The 17,215-nt window shown below is 43.7% G+C and overlaps 1 protein-coding gene and 1 long non-coding RNA gene across 3 annotated transcripts in view; one reads left to right on the plus strand and one right to left on the minus strand.

The window, feature by feature from the left end:
- Positions 1 to 17,215, minus strand: part of KLHL3 (kelch like family member 3) — a 59,876-nt gene that overhangs the window by 37,994 nt on the left and 4,667 nt on the right. Inside the window, exons 2-3 of the mRNA XM_084839007.1 lie at positions 7,438 to 7,551; positions 3 to 109 (exon numbers count right to left, since the gene is read on the minus strand). Coding sequence (XP_084695133.1) covers positions 3 to 109; positions 7,438 to 7,551 — 221 coding nt within the window. The remainder of the gene's footprint in view (positions 1 to 2; positions 110 to 7,437; positions 7,552 to 17,215) is intronic.
- LOC146354479 (uncharacterized) lies at positions 5,925 to 15,784 on the plus strand. Of its 2 annotated transcripts, XR_014788416.1 has the most exons (4): positions 5,925 to 6,061; positions 6,781 to 6,875; positions 12,776 to 12,995; positions 15,352 to 15,784. It is a non-coding gene; the product is annotated as an uncharacterized LOC146354479 (long non-coding RNA). The 2 variants fall into 2 exon arrangements; XR_014788417.1 differs by lacking the exon at positions 6,781 to 6,875 and having other exon boundaries at positions 5,935 to 6,071.

The raw sequence follows: 17,215 nt of genomic DNA on the forward strand, positions 1-17,215 counted from the left end.
ACCTGTAAACATGGCACAGAAATATGGACTGCAGGCTGCTAGGACAACACGATGAGCTTCGATCTCAACATCTTCAGCAACGATCACCACATCACAGAGAAGCCGCTTACTGTGAACACACCAAAATCACCATTTTAGAACATGTTCCCACACTGCTTTCTACATGAATGCTGAAGTGGTCAAGTTTCTTCTGACCACCCTTCTACTCTACAGAACTATCAAGAAAAAACAAAAAAAGCAAATGACTGCTATAGTTTCCACAGTAATCTTGTGAAATGATCTCGGTTTTTAAAATATTGTTCTGCTCTATCCCCTCAGAAAAGGGTGGAGAGAAATCTAATATGGAAGACTAGTGAAGAATGAGCAGAGATAAAGATGAGGTCAAAGTCTACATTGTCCATGTCTAGGGTTGCCAGATGTCCCCTCTTTCAAAGGGAAAATCTCTTTCTTCAGTTATATTTAAGTTCTACTGAATAGTCCACCTCTGTATTATTTTGAACTTGCAACAAACACTTGCTGTTAGTTTGAGGAGACAACCCCAAGACTTTACCCTATTCCCCATGGACATCTTAATGATCCTGATATAGAAATGTACTTTATACTGCCAGATTCTTTCTGTCTTCCTCTGCCACTCATTCAATCAACTGTGTGACTTTCGACAAATAATTCTGCTAACCTGCACCAATTCCTCCATCTAAAAAAAAAGTTCCATGCCTACCTAATGGATGGCCTAGGTGCCAATGCCTGTGCTTCGCTTTTAAGGTGCAAAAAATCCAGTGCCTCATTAATCCAAATAAAGCTAGGGCTATACAGAATGTTCCGATAAATAGAAAGGGGCGGGGGGGTCATACAAGTTACGTTAACATAGACTCACCAGGGGGATACACAGCAAATTGAAATAATCAGGACATTTGGCAATTAAATTTGAACAAGTATTTCATTAAACTCTGTATAGCAGTGTTTCAAAATCTGGTGTACTCCAGATGTTTTGGACTTCAATTCCCATATGCGGAACAAGGTTCTCAGAATGATGTCACATGGGAGAAGGAGGATGGGAATAAAATGAAGCGACAGGGTCTCTCACATTGTATTCAGATAGCCATGAAAACTGAAGGCAATCCATAAGTTGAAATACATAAGGATGGATAGCATCCCACAGACATATAACCCTGCAAATGTTTCCTTTCAGAAACTTTAAGGTGATAGAGGCTATTAATTAATAATGTTTCATCCACATTAAATAGATTCCAGAAGCCAGTTATCAGGAATGAATCTGAGCATGTGGAGAGGCCTGGCAACTCAGATTCAGAATGAGAACAGCCAGAACAGGGGGAGGCACCCTCCCTAGTGAGCTGAAATACAGCAAGGCTGTCTTCCCAAGACCTTGACACATAGATGGCTCAGCCTGAATGGCCCCCACTTTCCTCCACCATGAGAACCAAGGGTTCAGAAGAGGAGGAGAAGGAGAGCGAGGGGCGTGACTTGAGAGATGCTAAGGTCCGTAGCAGGGTGAAGTGAGAAAAGTTAGAAGCAGGGTCCAGACGCTCCATCAGGTTGGCCAGTCATGAAAGCCAACGTCAGAGGGAGCCACCCTAAGGGAGGGGCATCCCTGCAAAGCTAGTCTGGCTGAGAAGTTCTTGCCCAGACTGCTGGTAACTTCTCTAACTTCCATTTTGGCTCCTCTATTGATATTCATAGCTGTTTCATTGTAGTCTGAGAGTTTCCTAAAATCTGCATTTGTAAAGAAGCTAGTCCTTAACTGATAAAGTAGTAAGCCTGAAGCCTTTTTTCCTGGAGTGTGTTGACTGCGAAGGAGGAGGATGAAGGAACGTGACACCAGTTCACTTTACTTCAACCAACAGTTCAACTTGATTTTGAAGATACAATCTTGTGACTCCATACATGGGTAGATGTAAGATGTTCAAATGTATTAAAAAGAGAAGCCCTTTAAAAACAAAAACACAATAGCTGATTCTGATGAATATTAAGCTGAAGATATTTATATCTATAGCTTCTGCAGAAGGTTTTTGCTCTGTAATTATGTGTAGGTGTCTTATTACCAGGGATATTCCATTATTGGTTTTCAAGTAGTTTTTACACAAATGGGAATGGCGTGATAGAGCTTATTCTTGTTTGGCTGCATATGCTATTCATAGCAATTGGTGGCACAGCAGTATCCACATCAGTTTTGCTTTAGATCTCCTCTCTCTGCAAGCCCTCCCCCACCCCCACCCCCAAATACCCCCAAAGTTAAGGCATGCACATTAGCCTTAAGCTTCCTGGACTGCCCTTGAAGCTGAGGCTAGACCTTATGTGCCATCAGTGGGGCTCTTGAGGAGGAAGAGACCCATTTATGATGGCAGAGGGTGGGGGAGGGATACCTGGACACTGTTTTCTCCCCCGCTTACATTGCTTTGCCCACCTTCCCTACACAAGGGGATAGCAAAGGGAGTGCCTGGGCAGTGGCACTAGTCCTGTTGGTCCCTCTGTGAACTATCCATGTGGAGATACTACACAAAAATGGACTTGCCACTGCCCCTTGGCCTGGGATATCCCAGATGGAGGAGGGGCAGATATGGAGCCTAAAACATAAGAGCAAGAGTATAGCAGAAATAGATAATACGACTCTCCTTCATCCCCACCACCTACCTCCCCTGCCAGCCTCCCCTCGCCCGATTTCCCAACGCTCTCTCCCCAAACAGTACCATAATGAGAACATATGCGCTAGCCACCGGCCTCTGGGAACCTCCCAGCAGGCATGTCTGTCATATACACACTAGCCACAAAATGGCTGAAGGAAGGAGGGCACTGCATAGATTAAGATGAGAAGGACCAGAAGCCTTCTGCCCGTTTTCTAGTACCAAGGCCACAAAGTGCTGCCACTGAGCAAGCCAACTACCTATCCTGTGATAAGGAAGGTTAAGACTACAGCTGCCAGCACTGCCATTAGCCAACCTAGGAACTCCAAGCTAAATGAACACGTGTCAGCACCATCTTATACTATGAAGAACCTCCTGTGTATACCACATTGGAGAATGCCCGCAGGCTGAGCTAGTGGAGGCATGCAGGGAGAATATAGTAGATACACACTTTTTTCCTCTCTCTGTCCCCAACCATCTTAAGTTGTCACCGGTGCCACAATACATAACATTGCCATGGAAATCGGCCTTTACTAAAAACAACAGATTTAAGGCATACAAGCAAATGCCACTCTTAAGCTCTAAACAGTTCAGTAGGAGCGAGCCAAAAGCATAAATCGGCAGTGCACATGCAGGAAGAGACAACAGAGGCTTAAGGGCGGCAGTAGTCTTGTATGTGTAGAAGAGCATCATGCACAACACAAGCCATTAGCTTCCACTAACAGCAGCGCTGTCACTCTCTCTCTCCCATTATCCCCCACTGCACTCAAGTTACAAAAGCAATAATCTAAAATTGTATCATCCCAATGCATCTTCTAAATAACTTAGGCAGCCATGTGCTCAGGCATGCAAACAACTGTACTCTAGTCCCCTCGTTTTTCTGTGCCAGCAGAGAAGAGTTAGAAGCACTCTAGGGTTTCTTACCACCCTAAGAAAGTAAGAAACACATTTCTTCACATAATTCTGCTGCCCTTTTTGACATGACAGTTATGGTGTGGGAACTGTTTTTTGTTGTGTTCTCCCAACAGCATGCTGTTTTGTTTAAAGGCTGACCTCTACTTGAGTGAAGCAAGTTGCATGGATCACTTACCAAGAAATTGCTGCCAGACAACGTGGTGTCCAGCCTTTATATGTTATAGTAGCACTGTGGGATGGATCCACAGAAAAGTGGTTCCCACATCACTGCTAGCACATCTAACAGTCACCTCTGGCTGGGCTAAACAAAGCACAACACTGCAGTTAACCTCTGAAGAGTGCTATATTCCTGTCATGGCCAGACATTTTGGTAAGTAGTGTCATTCCACTGTGTGTTCTTATAACTCTTTATACAAATCTATGGTGTGACCACATTTGAAATACTGTGTACAGCTCTGGTCACTGCACCTAAAAAAGGATAGAGTTGGAAAACATGCAAAAAAGAACAACTAAAATAGTCAGTGGGCTGGAACGTCTCCCCTATGAGGGAAAGTTACAACAGCTGGGACTAAAAGAGGTGAGTAAGGGGAGAGATGATAGAGGTGTACAAAATTATGCATGGTATGGAGAAAGCAGATAGGGAGACATTTTTTTCCATCTCTTATGATACTAGAACCTGGGATCATCCCATGAAGCTGATTGGTGGGAGATTCAGAATAGATAAAAGGAAGTACTTCTTCACACAGCGCATAAACTATGGAATTCACTACCACAAGACCTAGTGATGGCCACCAATTTGGATGCTTTAAAAGGGGGTTGGGCAAATTCATAGAGGAGAAGGCTACTGATGGCTACTAGTCCTGATGGCTCTACGCTACCTCCAGTATCAGAGGCAGTATACCGATATATACCAGCTGCTGGGGAACATGGATGGGAGGATACTGTTGCACTCATGTCTTGCTTGTGGGTCTCCCGTCAACGGCTGGTTGGCCACTGTGTGAACAGAATGATGGCCTAGATGGATTTGCTCTAATCCAGTGCAGCTCTTCTTATGTTCTTACATGCAGCCCCCTGAGCCTTGATGTGGTTTTGCCACTAAGTCACTTAGTCTCCTGAGCCATAGAGCAGATCACTGCGTGGTGTATGGGGCATAGGAAGGCAGGAGGGTCCGCCTGACTCTATTGCCATTGACAGACTGACAGACCCTCCTACTCAGGAGTGTCATGAAGTTCCATGACCTGTGCCACAAGTTGGCCATCCATGCTACATTTGCTTCTTAGGATAGAATACACACAAGACTAAGCTTGTCTGCATTCCGTGTAGTTTAAAGTAGGTCCATTTTAACAAGATAATATTCAAGAAGTCACCATGTAAGCTAAGCTACCACTTCATACACACTTTTAATTGTGTGAACAGGATGTCTGAAACTTTTTTTACGTTCTTCTGGAGCCTGGGGCCCTCCAGATGTTTTGGTCTTCAAATCCCATCAGCCCTAGCCAGCAAGGCCAATGGTCAGGAATGTTGGGAGTTGTAGTCCAAAATATGTGGAGCGCACGAGGTTGGGGAAGGCTGTTCTGGGGAGTATTTCCTAGCTAGGAAAGCAGTTCCACTGCCAGTTAATCAAAACATGTCTGGCTTTTTTGTTTTTAATACAGTGACTCTTAAGATAGGGCATGAGATCTACTCTTTGCCACAATGTTACCAATCTGTTTGTGTAAATAAATGAGTTTTTAAAGTACAGTAAGAATTAACTAATTGATGCAAACTTTCTTAAGATGTACATGCACATATAATTTCAGGGAGATGTATATATCCATAAATACTAATTTAAATAGAAACAGTCACTGCTTTATTTAGCAATGCCATTTTAACCTCTTTAACAAATACATCTGTTCAAATAGGCACTTTCCATTTCCCAGAAAAGCAAAATAATTGTGCGTGTGTGTGCGCACATGAGCACAGAAAACGTCCCTTGTGCCGATGTGTTGTTTACTCTTCTTTCATGTTTCACAAATTATCTGCATGTGGCATCTCTCATATCTTATGCAGTAAAATATGATTTTACTGTATATGTTACCATGCAAAAAAATTGGTATCACCCTGGCAGAATTTCACACTTGTGTGTGTACATGAAACTATATCTCCTCACATGGCAAGGAATAGATACGCTACCCACAATTATCTTTTTAATGCATCCTGCCAATAAAGGCATTATGGACTAAATTCACTGTATCTCTAAATAGTATACACTGGGCAGATGTGCAATCAGATTTTGCTCTAGAAAAGATTATACATGAACTCAGACAGACACCCCTATCTCAATTACAAAAGTGACTGCTTATCACAGGGTCAATATTTATAGACTTCACCAGTGGGGCTTGGATCCAGATTTGAGCTGGATCAACTGTGCTAGTGGAAATGGACTTTCCCACCTTCTCCTTCTTACAGCAGCCCCTCCAGCCTTCTGAAAATGCTACATGGAGAGTCAGAAGACCCTGCTGAACACAGTGAGCTGTGGTGTGTGTGTGGGGGGGGGGGGATGAGGGATCCCCCAAAACTGAGTGGAGGGACATTCTGCAAGTAGAGCCTTTCCTCTTACGGAAGGCATCCCCTCGATCCAACCCCTGCTCCAGTGTCCCATGTTCTGGAGCAATGATGGACTAGGCAAGGATTTATGGTATTTAAAAACAGAATACAATTAGCATGTGTCTTGTATTATTACAATATAACTAGGAGCCTAAACTCGCACATTTGGTAGGAGGCATGGTGAAGTATTCTCTTAGCTAACATGAAAATTTTAATAGGCATGTAGGAGGGTTGGCAGTCAAACAAAAATAAAATAGAAACCTGCCATTTTTTCCTCAGCAATTAGGTGTAGGTGTCATAATACTGGTAAAATTGCATTACCGGTTTTTAAATAGTTATCTCTGTTGAGAATCCTGATTATGTGGAGATTTGTGCCAAACAGGAAAGTGCATAAAAATCATTTTTTGTTTGAAGAGAGATTATTTTACCCAGGAAATGTTTTGAGGATGCTGGTAGGAGTGGATGTTTTAATTCTTTTTGTAAAGCAGCAGTGAATGTGCATGAAGGGCAGAAAGAGCAAAGGATTATAATATGAATGTTTATTTCTACTTAGTAAGCAGTGGGCTGTTTTGATTTGTACTGGAAAAGCAGAATTCCAGGCCAGTTCAAAAATATTATCTTTATGGTGTGCTTGCTACAGGCCCAGTATCAGCACACAGCATGGTCGGGGAAATGCCAGGGCCCTGAGGCCCCAGCAGGGCCCACTACCACTGATATCTGACCCCACTGGACCAGGTGAGCCACTTTAAAAAAAATCCAGTGCTGAGAGAAGTGCCAGGCAGCTGCTACCGCCAGTCCTGCTGGACTACCCAATAATTCTACCACATCACAGCCACAGGGAGGGGAGGGGAGGGGAGGGCAACAGGAGGATGGGGGAAACAAGGTGCACCTAGCAACAGGGTGCGTGGGTGGGAAGGACAGAAAGCCCAGCAATGGGAGGGGGGCTAGCAATGGGGAGGGTTCTCCAGGACCTCCTCAAACCTTTAGCTGCCCCTGGTGTGCAGTTTTCCCACAGCTAGCTTCCACATCACATCAGTGACATCTGAAGATCTGCATCAAGTGGGTCATCTGAACAACTTATGTACTTTCAACACCAGCCTCAGTAACCCCAATCTGGGGTAAGAGGGACTCATGTGATCTGGGAGACCCACATGAAGTGGATGTAAGCAAGGTGACCCTTGAACTGGGACCTCCTTTTCTAGTTTTTCAGAGTAAAACTAGAGCTTAAATGCCTCCCATTCCAACTAACAACTGGCTAATAACTGCAAGAGGATGGAAACTGAATACGAAAAAGTACCTCCTCAATTCATTCATGACTTTGAATGCTTTCCCCATGTGACAAGGATTGATGGTCACTGTTCGGTGGTCCTTATCTTCATCTGCCTCAGGTGGTTGGGGGCACCGCTTGATGCTAAAGGACAAGGAAAAGAGGAAATGAACATCTCTTTGTATTCTCAAGGATTAAGACAAAATATGACCTAATAACTATTCACACAAAGCCACTGTCTCACTCATTGCTGTATATCACAAGTGGTTACAAGGTTTTATCTGGCTTAAGCAGCTGTCCATATTAAGTGAAGTGTAACTGGAGTCCCCTTTAAGATCTCAGACTATGCCCAAGTGCATGCCTTTCACATAACTATGTGAAATATGTGGTAGGATATATGCATAAGTTTGTTGCTGAACTAAGCCAAATGTTTGTGAATACTAGACATTGGCTTTTAAAGTTTCAGATGAAGCACATACATAACCCTGCCCACTCCTAAAAAGATTTGTTTAAGGTAGGGGGGGAAAGTCATCTGGCTTTAATAATACAAAAGTCACGTCACACGGGATTTACAACTAGCCTATCTAAAAAACAACATTTTTTATTAAACCTGGGACAAGCCAGAATACAAACTATGCTGCACGTTACAAAGAAGCAGGACTAGAGTGAGTCATGTATCCTCTTTCCATGCTTCTAGGTATTGTGCAAAGGGGCAACTTTCCCATCTCTGCTACAGGAATCACTTTTACATCATCTTTAATTTCTTCCATGTAATATGCAAAACTGCCTAATGAATCTTTCTGCCTAGTTCAGATTACTTTAAAAGTGGGTTAACATGTGAGTTGAAGGAATGTGTTTTCTTCACCACACATCGAATCCTAACATTTCGATGGAAGCACACATTTCACAAGCCTTTCTGGAGGCATAGTAAACCACTGTCATTGTGCACTGAAAAGCCAAGACTTGAACAGGTGGTGAAGCAAATGACATCTAGCTGATGTCATAAAAATCCACCCATGGGTCCTTCCCTGACATTTTAGTGTAATTTTATGGTCAACTGGACCTTAAAAGCTGCTGCACTTAGTTTGCTGTATGTGTATTTTAATGATTGGTTATTGTTTTTCTGTTTTATATATTTTGTAAGACACTTTGATCGACTTCTTTTTTTACAGGGGAAAAGCGGGGAATAAATTCCTCAAACAAAAACACACCAGTTGGGTTTAATCTGAAATGCATAAAGTTACTCAGGCTGAATGTATTTTCTTAATCCCCCAAAGACTGGTTACAGATCTAAAGACAATGCTGTTCCTCCACTTAGCCCAAAAACAAACATAAAATCTTGCCAAACCAGTTCTGTCTCTAAACAAAAAATACATTCACTGACAGCCCAGCCAATATGGCTGAAGGTAAACATTTCCTCAAAAGAGACTGTTAATTGAACCATTCCCTAATGAGAGAGGCCAGATTAAAACATGACACTGGGCAAGCAAAAAATTTACCCGTGCAACATTTCATACAGCCAAAGTCACTTTTAAACTGGGACCTCAGCCACTATACATACAGGCCACAAATCTCCAGTGTGGCAACACTGTATGCACAGGCAAGTCAACCTAGTTTACACAAGCTGCTAGAACCCTTTCCACTGCCCTGAGTGTGCATGTTGTTGTAGTTGTTTTAAATTACATAGTAAGGTCCATGACATTTCAAGAAAGGCTGAGATGATGGGGGGAAAACCTCCAGCTCCTTGTCCCATTATTTTCCAGTACATCCTAGCTTTCTTCACTCATAAGAACATAAGAAGTGCCATTCTGGATCAGACCACAGGTCCATCTCGTCCAGCATTCTGTTCACACAGTGGCCAACCAGCTGCCCATGGGAAACCCACAAGCAGGACATGAGTGCAACAGCACCTTCCCACCCATGTTCCCCAACAACTGCTGTACACAGGCATACTGCCTCTGATACTGGAGGTAGCATATAACCATCAGGACTAGTAGCTACTGCTTTCAGCCCCCTCTTCACTCCAGCTCTATTCTGTCACAGCCCCCAAATATTCCTCTGGCTGTTTTCCTCCTCTCACAATCCCAATTCTCAGTCTCCTCCTCCCATGCCACCTCTATCACTCCACACAAATGACTGCATCATCTTCAGAGTTTCACCTTAACGGCAAAAGGAGCTTGACCTCCCAACGACAGCTACAGCACACCCTTCCCCTTTCCATTTAAATTGGCACTTACGGAGGGTGGAATCTGCATTTTGCCAGCATATGCCAAGGGGGACATGGGTGGAATGGACGAGGTGGGGGTGGAGGAAGGCTTTGGTCCACAGAAAAAGAGAACTAGATGATAGGTACTGTTTAGGTTGGCAGGACCGGGATGGCCTTTTCGGAACGTGGAAGCATTTTCTAAGGCAAGCAGTGGAACATAGAACATGGCTTATGTGGTGAGAAAGGGGACCGTTGGAAAAGGAAGGAGCTGGCAGATGAGGGCAGCAGTGGTACTGGTGAAAGGATATTGGCAGGTAAAATGTGGAAGGCAGCATATTGGTGCTGGGTGGCAAGTCAAAAGCAGTGGAGATTTTGGCAGCAGAAATATGGACCCTGGACCTCAAGCAGGCAAGAGGGGAGGGCACACTTTATCTGGGGTCAGAGGTCTGGGGGTGGGGGGGCAGCCCCGGTTGCAGAACGATGACCATGAAAGGGAAAATGAAGCTAAATTATCGACAACACTTGAGGATATTTATGGCAATTTACTTCCCCGTATCTGTGTACTTATTGCACAGATTTTACAGGATTTGCCAAGAGCCAGATCAGAAAGTGTTAGAACACAGCAAGCAACATCCTGAACAGCCAGTTGCTGGCCCAGACCATCCTCTAGAAGAGACAGAGTGTGCTTGTGCAGTTAAACTAAGGCTTGCTAATTTGAGAGATAGAGAGATTTGTGCTTCCCTATGTACCATGCTCACTCCAGAACTGCCAGTCCCAGGGTTCCTTCTGCATAGGTGAGAAGGAGGAACAGCTGGTGGGAGAGACAAAGCACCATAGCAATCAGGGCCATTGACCCCAGAGATAGTGGGGCACAGTGCTGCGGGTAGGTTTTACAAAATATCTGTGTCTAGTTCCAGCCTATTTGACTTTGACAGCCTTGGACTGAAGTGGGACAGAAGGAGTGGGGGAAGGTTGCCAGCTGGCTGATATAAAGGGAATTGCTTTCCCCACTTTCTGATTCTTTAAGCATTCATAACGTTTGGAAACTTCACAGCTTACACTTATTCTCTTGCTCTACATTGTTGCCTCCACCGTCAATCTGATTATTCATAGCATCTCAATGAATGCTTAGTGCACCTGCCTTCCAATCACATTATAGTTCCATTAAAGCCAACATATAGAACATTTCTCCTTGACCCAGTCCCCCTAGCAGCAGAGCTGGTCTATTTAAAATTAACCATTTGAACACCAAGACGCTGTGCTCTGTTTGTATGCCGCTAATGTACATGCTTGCTTGTTATAACAGCTTGCCACTTCAGACATGGAAAAACCTTTGGCTTCCATCCTTGGCCAGTGCAACAGACTTATACAGATAGACTAAGAGGGAGGAGGTGAATCAGGCATTGATGAAATAGGCAGCATTTTCTTTGTGGGTTGGTGCTTTCTGTTCATAGGAGCATTTAATTTATTTCTCATAGCACGCTAGCAGTTCTTTCACAACATACTACTTGTACCCTGGCATGAAGCTCGGGTATGGTTACTGTCTTTATACCGAGGTCCCACCATGTTTGGAAACAAGCCTCTTCTTCAGAGGAATGATTTATCATCACAGAAAAGTTCTCTAGCCTTGCAGACTCTATTATCTAAAAGTCTATCAATGGGTATAGCTCTTTACATGCTAATTTACATGCCACAGAGAGAACTGTGGCTGTTCTATTGCCCTATTTAACAACAGTTCACCTTTCCACCCTAAGGTTTGTTTCAGGACAGTGATATAAAAACCATTAAGGATGCAATCCTATGCATGTTTAGATAGAAAAAAGTCCTTCAACTCCCAGCAACCCCCAGACAGCATGGCTGGCTGGGGAATGCTGGGAGTTGTAGGAGTTTTTTCTGTGTGAACATGCATAGGGTTACACCTTAAGCTTTGGGTATATGTTTGCATCATTTTCTGGCTAGGTCTAATATTTTCATCTCTTTTACCTAATCCTCTACATCCTGCCATTTCCCATACCACTTGCTAAAGTTAGACATGCCCTGAGCATAGCAACATCAAGGAACAGTCTTGGCTAGGATAGAGATGGACTAAGCTGTAAATTTCAGTTTCTCATGTTTCCAATCTTATGTCCAGTTTGGCCCCAACTTTTTTACATTCACATGAAAATTCATACGTAAATTTGTTCATAGTTCTCCTAATACATGGATTTTTGTATGCAATTTTGCCTAGCACGCATTTTTGAAACCAACTTTCCTAATATATGCAGTTTTGTGTGCACGTTCCCCCAATATATGCATTTTTGTATGCACATTTTGATTGGGGAACTCCATTACAAAATTCTGGGAAGTGTGACTTCTGAATGGAATTTTAGTATTGGTTCAAAAGTGCAACATTAGGTAAATTTGCTAGGAATCCCGTCTGCTTATGTGTTAATATAATTCCCCCTCTCTAACTGATACCTGGATGGAAAGAATCAAAGGGTCAGTCTCTCTGCCAGATGACACCTCCCAACCCTTTTAACATCCTAATCAAATCTTAATCAAAGATGCGATGAGACATCAGGAAACAGAGACATAACTAGTATTTTTACTAAAATGATTAAACCCATAAATAATAGTAAGAGGGATAGAAGCCACTGAATTTTAGGCATCTCTTTTCCAAGGGATGCTCCCTGGGACAGCGCAAGCAAAGTCTTGCAACTCCTATGCTTCCCCTCACCAGGGCAGGCCCAAGACATTTTGCTGCCTGAGGCATAGCAGCAAATATCTCCCCACACTGAAGTCAAGATAAATAGTACCCAAGGCCGGACAAGTTATTTTGGTACCAGTGAACAGAAAATCCAGAAAAAACCTCTCCCCCTCCCTGGCAGTAAAAATATATTAATAACAAATTAAATAATAATTTGCTGCCTTTTCATAACACACCAAACGTGCTCCTTGAGGCGGCCGCCTCACTCTACCTAATGACAGGGCCAACTCTGCCCCTTACCTTGTTTCCACTAGACTCTCTTGCTTCGATCTTAAGCCATGCAGATGTAAGCTTATGTTTATTATCTCTCTCTGTCTCAACCCTTATTGTCATCTCCCTAATATGCCTTAGCTAGCTGGAAGTCTTCTTCCTTCTCCTGTATTAATTGCTAAGTTTTATTTTATCTTTTAACCAAGCACTGTTGGCTCTGGGGAGATATGACTGCATTACAGCCCTCCACTATGACGCCTTTGGGAGAGCCTACATTGTTGAACACAGAGACAGACTTTTACTGTCTCTTCCTTCGGATGTTCAAGAATGAGTGGTGTGGCTGTCCAAGAATGAGTGGTGTGGCTGTCCATCCCTTCTTCTCATTGTTTGAAAATGAAGGCCGTTAACAAACCTCAAACATGCAAGGTAAGTGCTTTCAAGCTCTTAATTTCTTGCTGAACTATAAGGCTGGGTTCGCACCATCACAAGGTTAGGAGAAGCCACTGTGGCTTCACCCCCCGCCCCGCGCTGGTTATTTTATATAATTACTGCACTAGCATGGGCTGGCATGTTGTCCAAACCCAGCACATGCTGGGGGTGGCTTCGTACCCACGCTACAAACCACAACATACAGTAAGGGCTGTGGGATGAGTATGACACTACCCCCACCACACACCGGGTTCGGATGACGCACCAACCTGCACTGCAGTGTGGATAATTATGTAAACAACATGCAGGGGCAGGGAGAAGCCACGATGCCTTATTTTGCCCCTGCGATCATGCGAACCTAGACAATGAGTCCTTCCTTGCCCATACACTTCCCCACAGTGGCTCACTTTGTTTCCCCTAGGTCTAAACACCTCTCCCTCTGTCCTCAAAACTCTTCCTCCATTTGTATCAATCGTCAATCACTTTTGACTCTGAAATATATTTGTTTCACTACCCAGAATACCCCAGGAAGCTCCTCATTTACAAAGTCACTACCCCCAAACGCTCTAATTGAATTTCACGCATGTCCATTTCTCTGCTTTCCTCTCTTCCATCCTCAGCTATACACCCAATTGCCAGAGAAACAGCACACTTCCCTAATGTTCCCTAAGCCATCTTTGCCTATACTTGCTAGTATTATTAGCATCTAAGGTATTTTTAACACTGTGAATGCTGGTTCATACTGGGGTGCTTTAAAGCAGGGGTGGGGAAACCTCTTTCAGCCCAAGGACTGAATTCAATTCTAGAGAAGTTCTTGAAGGCCACATTCTAGTGGTGAGTGGGGGCAAAGGGGGTGGGCCAAAGGCATGGGGCAAAAAATACAAAATATACCAGCATATCGTAGGTTAAAGCGCTTACCACCAGTAACTAAGCTTTAGGAGAAGCATTTCAACCTTTGGGGGAAAACCTACACAAAAGCCAAGAAACTACCAAACGACCAATGCCTGAAGGAAAGGAGATGGCGCCAGGGCAAGGGGCGTGGTCACAGAAAAGGCTCTTCCCCATGTCCCAACCAAACATGCTTCAGATGTTATCAAGAGGCACAGGAGGGTCATAGAAGATCTTAAGATATGGACAGGTTCATTTGGGAGAAAGTGGATCTTTGGGTATCCCAGTCCCAACCTTGATGACTTCCACCAACACCACTCCAGTGGTCATCCCAGCCATATCATCACCCCAGTTCTCTGGAAAACCAAGAAGCCACATCTACTACGTGGGAGAGGATCCTCAGGATCAATTGTATCAATCCCTCAAGCCATTTCCTGATTCCATAGGGCTTTGTCAGGTTCACCTGCAGAAGTGACAGGAACATCTCCAAAAGCCATGAGAAACAATTTGGATCCATCAGGTTCCTAGAGTGGACCATTTTAACACCTCCCCCAATCCCTGCAGAGGCAGAGTCCCAGTAAATCTATACCATAGCAGGTAGTGACCTGTCCATAACAAAGGAACTAAATTAAGTTATCTCAGCCCCATATCACTTTCATCCCCTCTATCACAAAAAGCCCCACATTCAGCTGAAAGTGTGTGGTCAAAAATGACCTAGGATAGACCAATGGTTGCCATGGAGGCTATGAAAACCTGAGCCATGTCTGATGGGTGGCCTCAGCATTGATATTGAAATCCCAAGTATAAGCAGCTTTAGGGATTTCAACTCCACCCTCAAGACCACCCTGACTATCTCAGGTAGGGAATCTCTTGGCTAGTGGGCCACACACCAACAGAATCCCTACTCTGTAACAAGCACCCCCTCCAAGAACGCACTGAGAAATGGAAGACTGCTGGATGGGGCACCTTGTTAAGGGGATGGATTCATGACAATACTGTTGCAGCTCCACCTCTCTCACTGAGTGGTATCCAACGGTGGCGTAGCACTAGTGCTAATGGCATTGTACTAGCATAAATCAACACTAGTACAACATCATTAGCGCCTGCTAGTGCTAAGGGGAAAAGTGGAGATCTGCCACTGAAATTTGGCAGCGGTGTATTTCAGCAGCAAATTGCCAATTTCCCTTTTGCACTAGCAAGCACTAATGATGTTGCACTAGTGCTGGGTTACACTACCGCAGTGTCACTAGCACTTGCACTGCACTATCATTGCTTACTACCTATTGGTGGCTGCTCCCTCATTATTTGGAAGTATAAAACCTAGCAGTCTCACAGACCTCTCTCCGGCCCTCAGTCCTTCTGTACGCCATGTTAAGACTGTTAAAACTGCAGACCTTCCAGGATCCTACATCATGAGAAGACTCTCTCTCTTCCCCCTCCCCTGCTCCCATTTTTCTTAACACAGAGTTTGAAGAAGAGTTCTGGAGAACTTGAAAATGTGCTCACAGTTGTGCAACATTTTGGTTGGCTCTAATGAAGGTGTAACCCTATCATACCTTTTCGGTTTCTTTTTGAGTAGACCAACATAGTTGGAAGACACTGAGGAGCAAGTGGGCTTTGGAGATAACACCATAAGGAAGATAAGCAGTCAAAAGGTGCATAAGATATTGGATGGGCACAGTTCAGGAAGCTTGGGCAAACAAGATTTGACAGTCAAAGGAAATCGATAATCTTCTCCAGGGGGGAAAAATTGCTATTTGGAAAAATAAAAAATGGTACTGCTTCCAAACAGAAAGAACAGACTGCTGCTATGAAGAGAGATCTGAATCTGTTTTCATAATTATTAATTGCTTGCTAGTCATGAAGAGATCACAAAGACTTATTAAAATGTGAAAACCATCCCTTATCATCTATTTCAATACTTAGAAAACTTAAGCCTCGTACAGTGTCTTTTGGGTTTTGCAGAAAGGGCACACATCCTGACATCACTGTAATAGTTATAGTTCTGCCTTTGTGTGTATGCTCAGTACTGGTACTACACCGGTATATAGTGTTAGTTTTCTTGCCACATATATCAACCCAGGCCCCAACAGTCAAATGAGTCAATTCATTTGCAACAGCCTCCTGACCACATGTATGAAAACCAAATCATTTCCAATGTCAATTACTTCAACATGAGTATTGTTGCTCCATTCAACCATGAAGGGATGGACTTCAATAATGTTCCACAGATGAGAAGCTGCTGCTACCGATAGCTTAAGAATTTGAACAGGCCTGTTAATTCTGAAACTCTAGTCATCATCTTTTCATTCTTTCTGCGGCTACCTACTTAAGAACTGTGGATGTGGTATTACTAGAAAGACCTTTAGATCAGCGCCATGTCAAATTGTGGAGGGGGGGGGACCACATTTTTCAGGAACTAAGCTCCCCACCCCCTGCCCCCATTTAGCAATTTTCTAGGCTCACCCATGTAACCTGTAAAGGACACATTGCCCTTACCTTCATTTGCCCTTCGTGACATCAGCAAATAGTTATAACTGATCTGCTAGATGGCACTTGGATCCCCAATTGGTTGGGACCACACTATGACAAATGAAACAGAAAAATGGCTATTGAAGCAGCAGCAGAGGGGGAAAGAGGGTGGAAAAAGAGTGGTTGTAAACAGCCATGAAATAAGGTCGGATCAAGGACTGGCAGTGGAGGGAAATCCCTGCTTTCCAAGCAAGAATAGAACCTGAAGAGCATTTCACCCAACACTGCTTTACACACCTGGCTGCTCGTGATATTGCCTCAAACTTAATTAGGAGACTGAGGCATTGCCTTCTTTATATGCATTCACTAATTGTATTTTATGCATTCAGTAACTGTGACAATGACCTAGTTAACCCACGATGTGCTGATCTAACTCTCACCCTCGGTAGCTGGGTTCACACGACACAGCAACCCCCACTCAAGGTTGCATATTCAAAATGTTGCCCAGCATGCAACACGGCACATCATGGGTTAAATAACCTGCAATTAGCCAGCCATATCGTGGGAGCTGGCACAATGTGTCACTATTTACCAGAAAGGAGGAAATCACAGCTTGGAACATATGACATAGACACAGGGAGAGAGGCAAGGAGCTTGAAAAGTTTAAAGCAACATCAAATGGTACTTCATACCAATGTACAATCATGACAGTGAATGCATATTAATGAAGAGGAAAGCGTAGATCTACTGAACATACTCCATGAATAGTAGATGCCTTAAAACAGCATGCATGCCATTACCAGAATGTCCATGTGTGGAAACAATCACTGGTGAAGATAGATACTTCCTTCTACTGG

This window comes from Heloderma suspectum, chromosome 2 (genome assembly GCF_057233095.1).
Source record: "Heloderma suspectum isolate Gila_16-S chromosome 2, 16-S_ref, whole genome shotgun sequence".
Lineage (NCBI taxonomy): Eukaryota > Metazoa > Chordata > Lepidosauria > Squamata > Helodermatidae > Heloderma > Heloderma suspectum.